Source organism: Psammomys obesus, unplaced genomic scaffold (genome assembly GCF_907164565.1).
Source record: "Psammomys obesus unplaced genomic scaffold, mPsaObe1.curated_primary_1811, whole genome shotgun sequence".
In the NCBI taxonomy this organism is placed as follows: domain Eukaryota; kingdom Metazoa; phylum Chordata; class Mammalia; order Rodentia; family Muridae; genus Psammomys; species Psammomys obesus.
This window is the reverse complement of record NW_026591598.1, coordinates 12,854,717-12,869,747: the sequence shown is the minus strand read 5'-3', so window position 1 is coordinate 12,869,747 and position 15,031 is coordinate 12,854,717. Positions and strand designations below refer to the sequence as shown.

The 15,031-nt window shown below is 41.1% G+C and overlaps 1 protein-coding gene across 2 annotated transcripts in view; it reads left to right on the top strand.

Moving 5' to 3' along the window:
• Window positions 1–15,031, top strand: part of Maco1 (macoilin 1) — a 64,127-nt gene that overhangs the window by 25,320 nt on the left and 23,776 nt on the right. Inside the window, exons 4-6 of one of the 2 annotated variants that reach the window (XM_055611112.1) lie at window positions 821–944; window positions 2,615–2,793; window positions 4,599–5,097. In XM_055611112.1, the coding sequence (XP_055467087.1) occupies window positions 821–944; window positions 2,615–2,793; window positions 4,599–5,097 (802 nt within the window). Of the gene's footprint in view, window positions 1–820; window positions 945–2,614; window positions 2,794–4,595; window positions 5,098–15,031 lie in introns of both variants that reach the window. The other variant, XM_055611111.1, reaches the window with a different exon arrangement.

Sequence of the window (15,031 nt, the reverse complement as noted above, 5' to 3'; positions counted from 1 at the left end):
TTGTTTGATGAATATTTCCTGACAGATGTTTACCTTTTATTTTTATCAAGGATTTTGTTGGCTTGTTTGTCATAGAAAAGCTTTCCATTTTAGATCAAATTCCTTAAAAAAAAAAAAAAAGATTTATTTTTATTATGTATACAGTGTTCTGTCTGATGCAACCAAGGACCATATATGAATGTAACCTAGACCCTCTGCTCAGATGTAGCCTGTGGTAGCTCAGTAACCAATTGGTTTCCCATAGTGAGGAGAACAAGTACTATTTCTAACAGGAACTCAATGACTGGCTCTTTGGCCTCCCCACCCCCCCCCAAGGGAGGAGCAGTCCTGTTAGGCCACAGAGGAGAGCTTTGCAGCCAGTCATGAAGATACCTGATAAAACAGGATCAGATGAATGGGGAGGAGGTCCCCCCTATCAGTGGACTTGGCAAGGGGCACGGTGGAGAGGAGGGAGGGAGGGAGGGACTGGGAGGGAATGAGGGATCGGGACACGGCTGGGGTACAGAGTTAATAAAATGTAACTGATAAGAAAAAAAAAAAAAACAACAATGTTCTGTCTGTATGTACACCTGTATGCCAGAAGAAGGCACCAGATCTCATTATAGATGATTGTGAGCCACCGTGTGGTTGCTGGGAATTGAACTCAGGGCCTCTGGATGAGCAGTTAGTGCTCCTAACCTCTGCACCATCTCTCCAGCCTCAAATTCCTTTTTATTTTAGTTGAAAATTGCTGTCATTGACTGACTCTCCCGACAGCCAGCCTGCCTGTTGGGTCAGCCCCTGTGTCACTGATGGTTGTCTCTCTGCTGCTTTTCCACAGAAAGGGGAGTGTGTTTGCCTACAGTGTCCCTCTGGATACTCTTTGTTTATATTGAAGCAGCAATTAGATTTAAAGATCTGAAAAATTTTCATGTAGACCTCTGTCGACCATTTGCTGCTCACTGGTGAGTATTACCTGTGTTCGTAGTCTACATTTCAGGGTAGAGTGCGAAGTTCAGCTGAACTGGCCTTTTCAGACAGATTGGATTCCAGGTCTGTCCCAGCCTGTATTGCTGAGCCTGTCATTGTCTTTAAGCTTCAGCTTTCTGCCCTCTCTGCTGAGGTCATGGGAAGGAGGGGCAGTGTGTTTAAGTGTTTAACTTGATGCCAAGCTTCTAAGTATCTGACAAATGATGTGGATGATGATTCCAAAAGTCTTAAACTTAAAAGGAGCGTTTCTTCCTATGAAATATAAGTGAATATTGAGGTATATTTAACTTAACCTTAACTAAAATATTAGAAAGTAAACTTGATTTCTGTTTATATCAGTTGTAAAAAGTACAAACCCCTATATAGGCAGGAATTATTATTTCTAGTACTTTTAGTTTTTACAAACACATGAGTTAAATAAACCTTGTCATTTTAAATTTGTAGTGAAACCATATTTAGACTAATTAAAAATCACAAATTTTAACATTTATGAGTCTTAATATGGGTTTGACAGTGCTTATAGAAGCTTTGGAAAGCATTAGACAATCTGATTAGTTGGAGGAAATATTTTTACTTTCTTTGAGTTATGAGTACACTTGCTTTAACTTGGTAGCATAACCCAGAGGGTGGTTTCTGGTACATATTTAAATGATAGCTGACACATAGGTGAATTTGGAGTTGCTGTGTGAGAGTTTTTATTAATAATTTTACAAAAGCAGCTATTGCTCTTATTCTTCAGACACAAGATGATTAATTATGTAATTGCCTACGTTTGACTCTACTTTCTGATGTTCAAATTTAAATAATGCTGTTTCAGCTATTTTATTTTAATTTTTGGTTGTTTGAGATAGGGTTTCTCTGTATAGCCCTGGCTGCCATGGAGCTCGCTCTGTAGAGCAGGCTGGCCTCAAACTCAGAGATCCGCTGTCTCTGCCTCCCAGTATTGGGGTTAAAGGCATGTACCACCACTGCCTGGTGCCCTTTTGGGTTTCTTTTTTTAACATTTTGCATGTTTATTTGTGACTAGCATAGAAATTTCCCTATTCTGCTTAAAATTTTTATAGTTTGAGAATTTTATACATGAATATAATGTATTTTGATCAAATCTAGCCCCCTATTTTCACCCCTTAAACTCTTTCTATTATACCTTCCATGCACAAACTTACTCTTCCAATGTTATGTATTCTTTTTTTTAAATCCCGCTTAGTGCTGCCAATGTGTGGTGGGTTAGGGCCATCCATTGGAGCACGGGGGTCTTTAACAGCCCCTCAGCTGGAACTTTGTCTTTGATGCTGTGCAGCCATAGGCTCTGTGAGTCTCTGAGCAGTGGTCCTATCATGTCCAGATACATAAAATGCCTAAATTCTAATGCATACAGCTCCTTGTTTCCTCAGAAAACATTAGTTGCTGTTATTTGTCAGTTCCTGTGGCACCTCTAAGAGTTAAAGCGGCCCTGAAGTGTGATGGGAGGTGTTTTCCTGTGGCTCAGCAGACCTGTAGCATAGGGGCTGGTTCTGTTTGCATTAGTTTATCATCATTAACTAGAATTGATTTTCTCATTTTCAGTCTCAGTAGTCTTATGTGCTTGCTGCACATGTTGTTTGTTTTAAGCTTGCAATTATTGGCTGGACTGTCTTCCTTCTAGTATTGGGTACCCTGTGGTGACTTTGGGCTTTGGCTTCAAAAGTTATGTGAGCTACAAAATGCGATTAAGGAAGCAAAAGGAAGTTCAAAAGGAGAACGAGTTTTACATGCAGCTTCTGCAGCAAGCCCTCCCTCCAGAGCAGCAAATGTTGCAGAAGCAAGAAAAGGAGGCCGAGGAAGGTAGGTCTTTACTCTGAAGCTATGGGTCTAGTAGTCTAGTCAGATTCTGGCTCAGTAAGAAAATGGCTGAGATTTTAGGTTTTCCAGTTTTCTAGTATTTCTCCTTGGGCCTTGTTTGTTTTGTCATGAAATACAGAATGTGAGTGCAGCATTTTGCTGTCTTAAGAGCCATCTGCTTTTTAATAAGGTACTTGTTTTACATACATTTTTATTTTGTATGTATGGATTTTTTTTTCCTGAGTGTTTTGTGTTTACCACATAGTAGTCTGGAGCCCAGAAACTGGGGTTGCTGGTCATTCTGAGCCACCGATTCTATGCTGCTGGGAACTGAACCTGGGTCCTTTGTAAGAGCAACAGGTGCTATTAGCTGTTGAGCCATCTCTCCAGTCCCTGTCTCATTATTTTTAATTTTTAAAAATGTAAATGTTTTGTTAGAAGTTTTAAGAAATAGTTACTAATAAAATACATCTTCACTATGACATTGTAATTGAAACAAGTCAAGAACCAAACTATAAGCAAGATGGTAGTGTGGACATGTGATGTTGCTTTCTGGCAGAACAGGGAAATGTAGATCTTGTTTGAATGTTTCATATACTGTGCAGTGGTTCTTAAATGGAACCATTTCTAAGGGGGCTTTTCTTGTGGATATTCAGCCAGTAGTGATAGATGAGCTGTTAGTAATACTAATTTTATTTTATTTTTTAAATTTACTTATTTAATCATGAGTACTCTATCTGCATGTACACCTGCACACCAGAAGAGGGCACCAGATCTCATTATAGATGGTTGTGAGCCACCCTCTGGGTGCTGGGAATTGAACTCAGGACCTCTGGAAGAGCAGACAGTGCTCTACTCTGACCCATCTCTCCAGCCCCAATACTAATTTTCTTTTCTTGGGAGTTAGAAGTTAGAGGTCATACTTTTTATTTAATTTATATTAAAATTCTTTTTTCTGAAGCAGTGCAAGAGCACAACACATTGAAATGTACTGCACTGATACAGAAAGCTCTTTATAAGCGTCTTGGGATGCAGACATATTACCCCAAGGCTGGAGTCACAAAAAGAGTAGACGTCTGCATCCAAGAGACGCGGCTTTCATTTGAACACTTTTCAGTAATATTATCAGGTGTTTGTTTAATTCAGGTGTCTTAAAAAGGTGGTGTGTGTTTGTCTGTGTCTGTGGAAATGTATGTGTATGAGTTAGTGTGCGTGCTGCAGCACACGTGGAAGTGAGAGGACAACCTTGTGGAGTCCTTTGTCGCATACCTGCTTAGGTCTTGGAGATTCAACTTGGTCACTAAGCTTGTGTGGCAAACATTTTTACACACTGAGCCATCTCCTAAATCCAGTTTAGGCCACTTTAAAAGAAAGCTTCTTGGGAAAGTAGACATTGTTGGACTGTTGTGCCTGTAGCATAAGCCAGTAGAATAAATCTCTTTTCAAAAAAACAGGTCCTCTTAAAAAAATGACCTGCTTTTGCTCTCTTGCTCTTATGACAAACTTAGTTGACTCGATTTATGTTATATTAATTATGAAATTATGAAATCTTAGTCTTACTTTAAAGCCACGTCTTTAATGGTTTGAAGTTCACATTATTGTGATTTTTCTCCAGTGTGCCTGGACTTGCTCCTTGGAGTTAGTGAAATTATACTTAATGCTTTTAAGGTTCTACTGTGATTAATGTAGTGAATTTCTAAGCCTAGCTAATACATTTTACTAAGTCAATGTAGTCTCTGTTTTTAAAAGCTAAATATTCCAGTATGGGTTTTTGTTTGTTTGTTGGTTTGTTTTTGGTACTGTAGCAGCCAAAGGATTGCCGGACATGGATTCCTCGATCCTTATACACCACAATGGAGGCATCCCAGCCAACAAAAAACTTTCCACAACGTTGCCAGAGATAGAATATCGAGAAAAAGGGAAAGAAAAGGACAAGGATGCCAAAAAACATAACCTTGGGATAAATAACAACAATATTCTACAACCTGTAGACTCTAAAATACAGGAAATTGAGTATATGGAAAACCATATCAATAGTAAAAGATTAAACAATGATCTTGTGGGAAGTACAGAAAATCTCTTAAAAGAGGACTCATGCACTGCTTCCTCAAAAAATTATAAAAATGCCAGTGGAGTTGTGAACTCCTCACCTCGAAGTCACAGCGCTACAAACGGAAGCATTCCTTCCTCGTCTAGTAAAAACGAGAAGAAGCAGAAGTGCACCAGCAAGAGCCCGAGTGCACACAAGGACTTAATGGAGAACTGTATTCCTAACAACCAGCTGAGCAAACCAGATGCGCTGGTCAGGTGAGTGTGTGCGGTCCTCCACCTCCTGCCGTGACTCCCAAAGTTAGGCTCCATGGGGTGCTGGTCTGTTTGACACACTTCATAGCCACCTGTGTCAGCATATGGAAATATTGACTTAGCCTTTTCTGTATTCTGAATACCAGGTGATGGTGACTTCTCACATGTGACAGATTTACATGTAGCCCGGGATTGGTGGCCTTGAAGTATGCTGTGTTTGTCCTGTTCTTTTATGTTTGCATAGTTAATGCAAATCTCTCTTGATCAAATTGACATAGATGGAGAGAGGAGTAAGAAAGTTGTCCTTGCTACTGTAGACTAGTTTGATTGGATAGTTTCTCTCTCTGCAGTTAGAATTTAAATTATTTATAGATAAGTCTGGGGTGTTCATGTTTGAAGAGTAATCGCTTGGGCTGACAAGGTGGCTCATTGAGTAAAGATGCTTGCTGCCAAGCCTGATGATCCCTGGGACTCAGGTGGGAGGAGGAGGGAGCTGATGCTGACAGGTCGTCCTCTGACGGACACACACACACACAGGACACTTGCACACACACAAAATTTTTTTAAAAAGAAAAAATCTAGGCATGGTGCTGCAGGCCTGTAATCCCAGCACGTGGGAGGCAGAGGCAAGTGGATCTCTGAGTGTGAGGCCAGCCTGGTCTACAAAATACAGTCCAGGGCAACCAAGACTACACTGAGAAACCCTGTCTCGAAAAGGAAAAAAAGAAAAAGTAATCTCTGACTAACAGTTTTCTATGGGAACATAATACTAGGTGTGAATTTTAATCGGAAACATTCCTTTTCCCAATCTCAGTTTAAAGAGTAACACTGTTCTGTCACACTGGCTGGCTTCATTTGATTAATTGGCAAACAGCTTGGCTTTTAACTCTGGTCTTCAGTCTGGGAGCTGAGAGTTGAACCAAAGGGTTTTAGTTTCTGTTTTTGCTCTAGGTTAACTCACAGTTCAGTACATTTCTTATATTCCATTTTCTTTGTTTTATTTAATAGCCAAGGACAATTTATTCTTCGAGGAAGAGTTTTCAGCATTGTAAATGATGTGAACCAGAATATTGATTAGTTTTGATTTTGTGATAGCCAGATAAAAGGAGTGGACGTGGGTTCCGCACTGTACCTCACTCCTGAAGCAGGCCCTCGGTGGCTCTGAAAGGAAGCACGCCATTGTTGCTTAGGGGCAGACGTCCATGTTCTTTCCCACTGTTCTGCAGAGTGGTCCGCAGAGAGTCCTTCAGATGTCTGGAGGAGAAAGACCAGTTACTGTACTCCTTATTTCAGAAAGAATTTCCCAAAATCCACTCAGTGAAGCAGGTGAAACATTTGATGTAAGTTATTTAACATCTTTAAATGATTCTGGTACCAAAACAGGTTTCCAGTGTTTGTTGTAGCAAGGGAGGTGAAAATGCCTTCTGGGACACTAATTGTGATGCTAATTGGCTCTAGTACCTGATCTACCTTTGGCATTGAGGATTGAGGACACAAATGGCTGGTGAAGTAGGGCTGTGGTATTTCTGTTCCTTGCCTGCTCCTGGGGACTGCTGCCCCCTCTTGTCACCAGTGTGGACTGTATCTTTACCTGTTTGCACCCTCAGAGTAAGTCTCTCTTTTAGAGAAGTACTTGCTGTCAGTTAATAGAAAATATATCTAAGTAATTTTATCAACTTCTGTGGAATCACTTTCATTTTAATGTAATATGAAAGTAGAGGAAGCCAGGTGTGGTGTTGCCACCCCTAATCCTAGCACCCAGGAGGCAGAGATAGTGGATCTCTGAGTTCAAGGCCAACCTGGTTTACGTAGTGAGTTCCAAGACAGACAGGGCTAGACAGTGAGACAAACAAGAAAGGAACCTACTGTTGCACAGTGGGAGAAATGTATACAAATAGTGGCCTATTCCTTTGATCCACCTGCCTCTGCTGGGATTAAAGGTGTGCACCACAACCACCGGTGACTTTATTTTTTATTTACTTTGGAGACAGGATCTCTCCATGTACCTCTGGATGTCCCGGAACTCACTGTGTAGATTAAGCTGGACTTGAACTCACAGAGATTTGCCTGTTTCTGCCTCCTGAGGGCTAAGATTAGAGTGTGCCACTGACTTCTAATATAGATATTGTAAAAATCATACTTTTAGGCCATATTAGAGAATTTGAGAGAGTATTCACAATATGCTACTTCTTGAAGAAGGAGAAAGCAATGTAATTAAAAACATTTTCTCCAGTGTATACACAAAAGAGATTTGAAGAAAAAAGCCAAAATGTTGACAAAAGCTGTAGCCTATGATAGAATCAGACATTCATTTTTTTCTTTTTACATACATTTTCAGAATTTTCCACAGTGAACAATAATGAAAACATTTGAAAGGAAAAGTGTTTTTGATTTTTTTTTTTTTTTTTTTTTTATATGCATGGTATTTTGCCTGTATGTGAGTCTGAGGCTGTTGGATCCCCCGGAACTGGAGTTACAGTTGGGAACTGCCATGTTAGTGCTGGGTACTGAACTCAGGTCTTCTTGAAGAGCAGCTGGTGTTCTTAACTGCTGAGCCATCCCTCCAGCCTGGAAAAGCATTTTTCTAAACAAATTATCCACCTTTGGTTAGAGGAGGCCTTATCCCTTCATTTTCTCTTGCTTGTCTCCTAGAAAGGTTTTGATTTATGTATGTTTTGATGAATGTTATTAAGGCTGCTTATTTAAACCTGATGTGTTTGAATTGTTATCTTGAGTGTGAGCGGGTGTATCACCTTTAGGTGATCACATGGAACTTGGTTGTCTCTGTCTTAGGGTTATTTTAGCTGTAATGAAACACCATGACCAGAGCCACTTGAGGAAGAAAGAGTTTATTTAATTTATGCTTTGGCGTCACTGTTCATCATTGAAGAAAGTCAGGATAAGAACTCAAGCAGAACAGGAACCTGGAGGCTGGAGCTGATGTGGAAACCATGGAAGGGTTCCTCTTAACTGACTTGCTCTTCATGGTGTGCTCAGCTGACTTTCTTAAAGAAAAACCCAGGACCACCAGACTAGGGTGGTGCCACCCACAAAGGGCTGGGCCTCCCACATTAATAACTAATTTAAAAAGCCGGACATGCTTGTCTATAATTGAGCTTCCATCCTCTCAAATGACGTCAGACTGTATCAAGTTGACACAAGCTAGCAGTCTCTAAGGCTCTTAACATAGGCATACAGGGCCAACTGTGGCCATGTACCTTCTCCAGGCCTGCCATGGTTGTGCCTAGTTCTGCCCTGGCTGTGATTCCACAGGAATGCATTCTACACGTGAATGCAGTGCTGATGAAGTATGAAGAGAGCATTGGATTCCTTGGAGCTAGAGTTACAGTCATCTGTGGGCCACCCAAGGTGTTGGAAACCAAACTGCACACGAACGGTATTCTCTTTTCCCCACCGAATCCTCTCCAGTCTCACACACTGTTCTTAGACATGTTTTTGGAGCACAGCTTACCTGTTTACACAAAGCCAGTGGCTGCTTTTGTGGCAGAGTTGAGTAGCTGTGACAGACTCTGTAGCTACAGAGCCATAAATATTCACCTTTTGGCCCTATTCAGAAAGTGTATTGACCTGTTTTGTACAGCACTTGCTTCCAGAATGTCTTCATTTTTGTGTCTTTATGAAAGGAAGGTTCTTAGCGAATGGATATGTGTTGGTTAAAAGTAGCGAGAGCAAGGAGCTGAGTGAATGAAGGCGGCGGCAGAGTACTGTGCTGTGATGGAGGTTCTTGCACTGGGTAGATTGCTAAGTAAAGGCGCCTAGTTGGGAGGAAGGTAGGAACATGGGAATAATAAACGTTGCCTATGGGCTCTTTCCAGAGAACTTAGGGAACTGGCCAAGGCCAATTCCTCTTTTGGTTTGAGAACTACATATCTTACTAAAGGACCCTATTCCAACTTGATTCGTGGTTTCTTTTTTTTTGTTTTGTTTTGTTTTGTTCTTTCTGTGTATGTATATATGTATTTTAGACAGGGTCTCTAAATAGTCCCATCATGGAACTTGCTCTGTAGACTAGGCTGGCCACAGAGATCCATCTGCCTGTGTCTCCTGAGTGCTTGGATTAAAGGCATGTTCCACTCTGAGCAATTTTGTGAATTCTTAACTCAGGATATTTGAAAAATACTTAGAATGTTAGTAGCCAAAATGTTTTTCTTCCTACTGTAGCAAAAATCGGATCTAAGCCAGAAAGCAGTGACGTCAGTAGTGTCAGTCAGTTACTGTCCTGGGAAGGAAGAAGGTACATCAGAACAGGCTTTGTCAGTTCTCGAGGCTGGTGTGGGCTTTCTAGTGCTGCAGAATTCCTGTGAAAGCTTCTTAATCAAAGCAGCTGGGCTGGACTAGTACTTCAACAGTTAGAACTCTGGTTACTTTTCCAGAGGACCAGAGTTCTGTTTCTAGTGTGCAGCTTACATCTGTAACTGCAGCTGCTAGGATCCGGTGGGTACCCATACACACACAGTCTTTCTCTCTCAGAAAAAAAAAAAACAAAAAACACCTTTTTAAAAATAAAACAGAAATGGCAGTGGTAGTATATGCCTTTAATCCCAGCACATGGAAGGCAGAGCCAGGAGGATCTCTTTTAGTTCTAAGACAGCCAGAGAGGAACCCTGCCTGCCCCCCCAAAAAAAAATAAACAAAAAGGAAATTACCCTAGATACAAGTCCTGAAATTTTTGTTGTGTTTTCTTTTATTATCTAATTCTAATTGATAATTGTGGTTGGTACTTGTGAAAATTTTTAAAAGACTTTATTCAGAACAGTTTTTAAGTTCATAGAAAGATTGAGCAGCACGTACAGAGATTTTTTTCTCCCACATGACACCCTCTGTTACAGCTGACAATTCGTATTGAGACATTGCTATCACCCCAGTCCTTGGGATTGACATACATTTATTGTTGTTAGGCTGTGTTTTACACGCTTAGACAATTCATAGCAGGTACTTAACCAGTCAAGAATCACACACGGAGTTTGTCTTCAAAATCCTATTCCTCATTTGCTGGTTAAACCCTGGGAAGCCCTGTTCTTACTGGCTGTAGCTTTGCCTTCCCAGAATACCCTGTTACTTCACTCAGTGAATACATGTAGGATTCTGTCTTGGTAACTTATTTTAAGGCCGACTGTCCAGGTAGATGGGCGATTCCTGTGGTCCTTTGTCTACTGCAGTATAGCTCATTGCTTCTGGGTTTTGTAATAGGAATGAAGCCACCATGAATATGGCCACATGATGGCGCGTGCCTTCTCGTAGCTCATTTGCACTTTATATTATTTTCTTTGATAAGGTATTTTAAAAAAAAAATTAGCCCCAGTTTTTAATCAGGTTGTTTTCTTACTGTTGAGTTTTAGGCTTTTGTTTGTTTTGTATACTTGTATCTTTTTCATTTGAGACAGGGTCTTGTTGAATATGAAATCCTTTCCAGCTTCAAAATACTGAAATTACAGGGATATGCAATTTCATACCTGGCTGGGTGACAGGTTTTTATTAGACATCTTTTGCAAATATTTTATCTCTGATGAGTCATCTCTCCAACCCCTTTCTTTCTTTTTTTTTTTTTTTCATTTTCCTTTTTTGTATATGACTGTTTTGCCTGTATGCACTGTGTCTGCACCAAGTACATGGCTGATGCCTGAGGTCAGAACAGGAGGCATTGGATCACCTAGAACTAGAGTGGGGGCGGTTGTAAGCCACCATGTAGGTGCGTGGGCACTGAACTCAGGTCTTCTGCAAGAACAAATACTTTTAATTGCTGAGCCGTCTCTCCAGCCCCAGTGGTTTTGTTTGCTTTTTAAACAGGGTCTTACTGAGTAGCCCTGGCTGGCGTGGACTTCCCTCTGTAGAACAGGCTGGCCGCAAACTGACAGAGACTGCCTTTTGACAGCTCTTCCCCCCCCCCCCTTTTCCCTACTAGGGTCTTTTGGTTTTGGTTTTTTGTTTGTCTGGTTTATTTTGTTTTGTCTTGTTTATTTTACTTTGTATGCACCTATGTCACATGTGTGGGTATTGGAACATCTGGTGCTAGAGATCCAGGTGTTTGTGAGCTGCCTTTCCTGGGAACTGAACTTGGGTCTACTCTTACCCACCTCTCCAGCCTGCCTTGACAGTTGTTTGTTTGTTTTGTTTTTCGTAGAGCACATCTTCCACCCAGTCCCCATATTGGATACATACCCTTGCTTATGCGAGGCAAGGATTCTATTGGTCAGCTGTAGTCCTAACCCCACAAATTTTAAGTTTTAATGTACTTTAGCTTCATAGTTCTTTCTTGCCTCATTATTCTACAATAGGTAGCTTTTATGCTCCTCTGTTTTTTACTTAAATTACATCAACATCAGTTCTTCCACTTATCCTCACCCTGAATTCCTGGTGAATAAAATATTCCATTGTAGGTTGTCAAAAGTTCCTGTTTGAGATCTGTCAGGTCAGGGTGTGACACCTGACTTGCTGTTCTCCTGGAAGGGTCAGCAGTTCCATGTCCATTTGACAGAGTTTCTTCTCAAGTACAGCCTAAGACTGAGAGTTCGTGTTGGTGATTGTTACTTCTTTTAGTTCCCTGGTTAAGGGAGAAGACTCAAAACAAAAATGTAAATTGTTCCATATTCTGTAGAAAAGCTGAAACAGAAGTCTCTTTTCAGTATATTTCTGTCCCATTGCCTTTTATGCATCAAATATGGGAGACTTTTTTTTCTTTTTGAGAGAAAGTTTCTCTCTATAGCCCTGGCTGTCCTGGAACTCATTCTAGGCCAAGCTAGCCTTGAACTCAGATCTACCTGCCTCTGCCTCCGGGGTGCTGGGATTAAATTAAAGGTATATACTACCATGCCTGGCTTAGAAAACTTTTTTTTTTAATTATTTTAATATGATGTAAACTTGCTAAATTAGTTGAATTATATATGGTATAAAGAGTCATTAAGAAATGAGTATCCATCTGCCCAGTGGTGGCGCACACCTTAAATCCTAACACTCGGGAGGCAGAGCAGACAGATCCCTGAATCTGAGGCCAGCCTGGTCTACCAAGTGAGTTCTAGGACAGCCAAGGCAACACAGAAAAATCCTGTCTTGAAAAATGAATGAATGAATGAATGAATGAATGAATGAATGAATGAATGAATGAATGAATATCCAGATGCTGTGACTGATGGAATAACATTTAACAGCCGTATAGAATTTAGAATGGTTATTTTGTTAACTATAGAAAAAAAACCTAGGGGACATGTAGACTGACCTCTCCGACCCTGTGTTATCAGTGAAGTAGATGAGACCTAGAGGTGAAGACTGGGCACAGGGGATCTAGCCAGAGTGGCAGGGCCAGGGCCAGGCTAAGTTTCTGGGACCCTTGAAAATGTTGGTCAGCCTGCTTTATTTTTCTTCTTTTTTCACTTTTTCTTGAGACATGGTTTCTTTATGTAGCTCTGGCTATCCTGGAACTGTCTGGTAGATCAGGCTGTCCTTGAACTCATGTAGATCCTACCTCCTGAGTGCTGAGATTAAAGGTCTGCCTGGCTGATTTTTCTTTTTAATCTTGTGTGTTTTTTTAAATTCAAATACAACTACCACTGCCTCAGATTGGCACCAGAATTAGATGTTTTGGTCTTAATGCTAAAAGTTATAGAAAGGATCTTTGAAACTTGTTACTTTCCTGTCCTGGGTATCTTAAAAATTCTTACTCTTTATAAAGATACAAGGGGCTCCATACCGTAATGTTAGCAGAAGGGGCCAGCTGTTTATGCCCCTGATCTTATGTAGTCTCTGACAGTCAGCTCTAGTGAAGCTAGTTTAGGGATTAGTCTGCCGAGAGCCTGGAGTCCCCAGCATGGGCTCTGTGCTGGTTTGTTGAATCGGCCTAATTTGGCAGCAGCAGCCCTTTGGAAGGAGCCCTAGCATAGAACTGAGCTTACCTGTGAAGGAGAGGTCGTCCTTGCTCTTCTTTCTGCTTAGGAGGCTGCTGTGCTGAGTGTGAGCACTGCTAAGAGGGCAGGTCCTGGGGATTTTGAAGATTTAGAAGGAGAAAATCGGGGGGGGGGGGGGGTGTAGAAGTCTAGGTAACACTAACATGCTGACAACTTTCTCCTTTATTCCTTTCTAAATTTATGGGGTTCTTTAGCTACATCAAAACGTCATCATTTAAAACTTAGTTTGCCAGCAGGGCATGGTGATGCATGCCTTTAATCCCAGCACTCAGGAGACAGAGGCAGGGGGATCTCTGTGAGTTTGAGGCCAGCCTAGTCCACAGATGAGTTCCAGGACAGCCAGGGTTACACAGAGAAAGCCTGTCTTAAAAAACAAACAAACATACAAACAAACAAAACTGAAAAAACTTTAGTTTGCTCTTATAATTAATTCCGTTTATTTGTTGACCTGACATCCAGGGAAGGAGAAATGGGGAAAACAAGTCTCAGATTTTCCCCCAAATCTTTAAACAACAGATGTTTTGCCTCAGAGGGAAAGGAGTATAAAAAAACACTTCCAGAAATTTCTGTTAGTTTATTCACACTAAGGAGTGTGTAATTTGCACTCAATAGATGAGGCTGGCTCCTATTACTAGGAGAAAATAGAAGGGTCCCGGTCCAGGATGCAACAGGGAGTTGCAGAAGGTTCTGAACTTCAGCTGGAGGTTTCAGGGACAAAGCAAGAGTATTACCAGAGCTGTGGCCTACCTGGCAGGAGGAAGCCAGATCGATGGTACTCAGGGACTGTGCCTGTCTTAAAAACTAGGCACAGATGAATGTAAACAAGCAGTTGATCTAGTGTCAAGGAAGGAACCTTTTATTGACCACTGTACTCTTCCCCCAGGAAAGTCTAGAAGAAGCCTACAGAGTACTCTAAGGAACCAGTAGTTCAGGAGGAAAAGTAACTGTAAAGGTGGAAGCCTGATGTGTTTCTCAGGTACACAGAGAATATTTAAACATTACCGGAGGCCAGGGCTTGTTCATAGGGGTACTTCTGCGTGGAGACTTTCTGTATTGTTTACCCTTTACAGCAGTGGTTCTCAGCCTTCCTAGTGCTACTGCCCTGTTGATACAGTTCCTCATGTTGGGCTGACCCCCAACCATAAAATTATTTTTGTTGCTACTTTATAACTGTAATTGTGTTGTTGTGTTATGTTATGAATACTGTTTTGAATCGTAATATAAATATCTGAGTTTTCCTATGGTCTTGTGGTTATAGGGTCATTTGCCTCCCAAAGGGGTTGTGACCCGAAGCTTAAGAACCACTGCTTTACAGCGTCTTAATGCCCATAGTAAAATGTAAGGTCATTTTAAAATGTAAGAGGCTTCCTTTGCTCTCGTCCATCATGGAGTGAAGCCCAGCACAGAGGAAGCACTTGAACTGGAGTCTCACATTGCAAGAGTTTTCTTTTTTAAATTTTAGTTCGTTTTCATGTAGCTCAGGCTGTAAGTGGGGATGATGTTGAACTCCCCATAGGCCTCTGCCTGTGGAGTGCTGTGTTTACAGGTATGTGCTACCACACCCAGTTCTTAATATTTTGAGGAACCCAAGGTTTCCTGCATGCAGAACAATTAACTGAGCCACATCTGCAGCTCCTCAAAGCCTCTGGTGTTAGGAAACCTCGGTAGTAGCTAGGACAAGACCTTATTGTTTCGGGGGGAGTTAATAGCAATTTCATTTAATAAAGAGGAAAGAAGGAAAGAAAGGCTTTCCATTGCCACCCCTTCATTTCAGATTCTAGGAAGTTTTTTTTTTTTTTTAATTTATTTATTTATTATGTATACAATATCTGCATGTATGCCTTCACATCAGAAGAGGGCACCAGATCTCATTATAGATGGTTGTAAGCCACCGTGTGGTTGCTGGGAATTGAACTTGGGACCTCTGGAAGAACAGCCAGTGTTCTTAACCTCTGAGCCCACCTCTCCAGCCCCTTCTAGGAAGTTTTACAGTTGGGCATCTGCCCCTACTTTTTCTA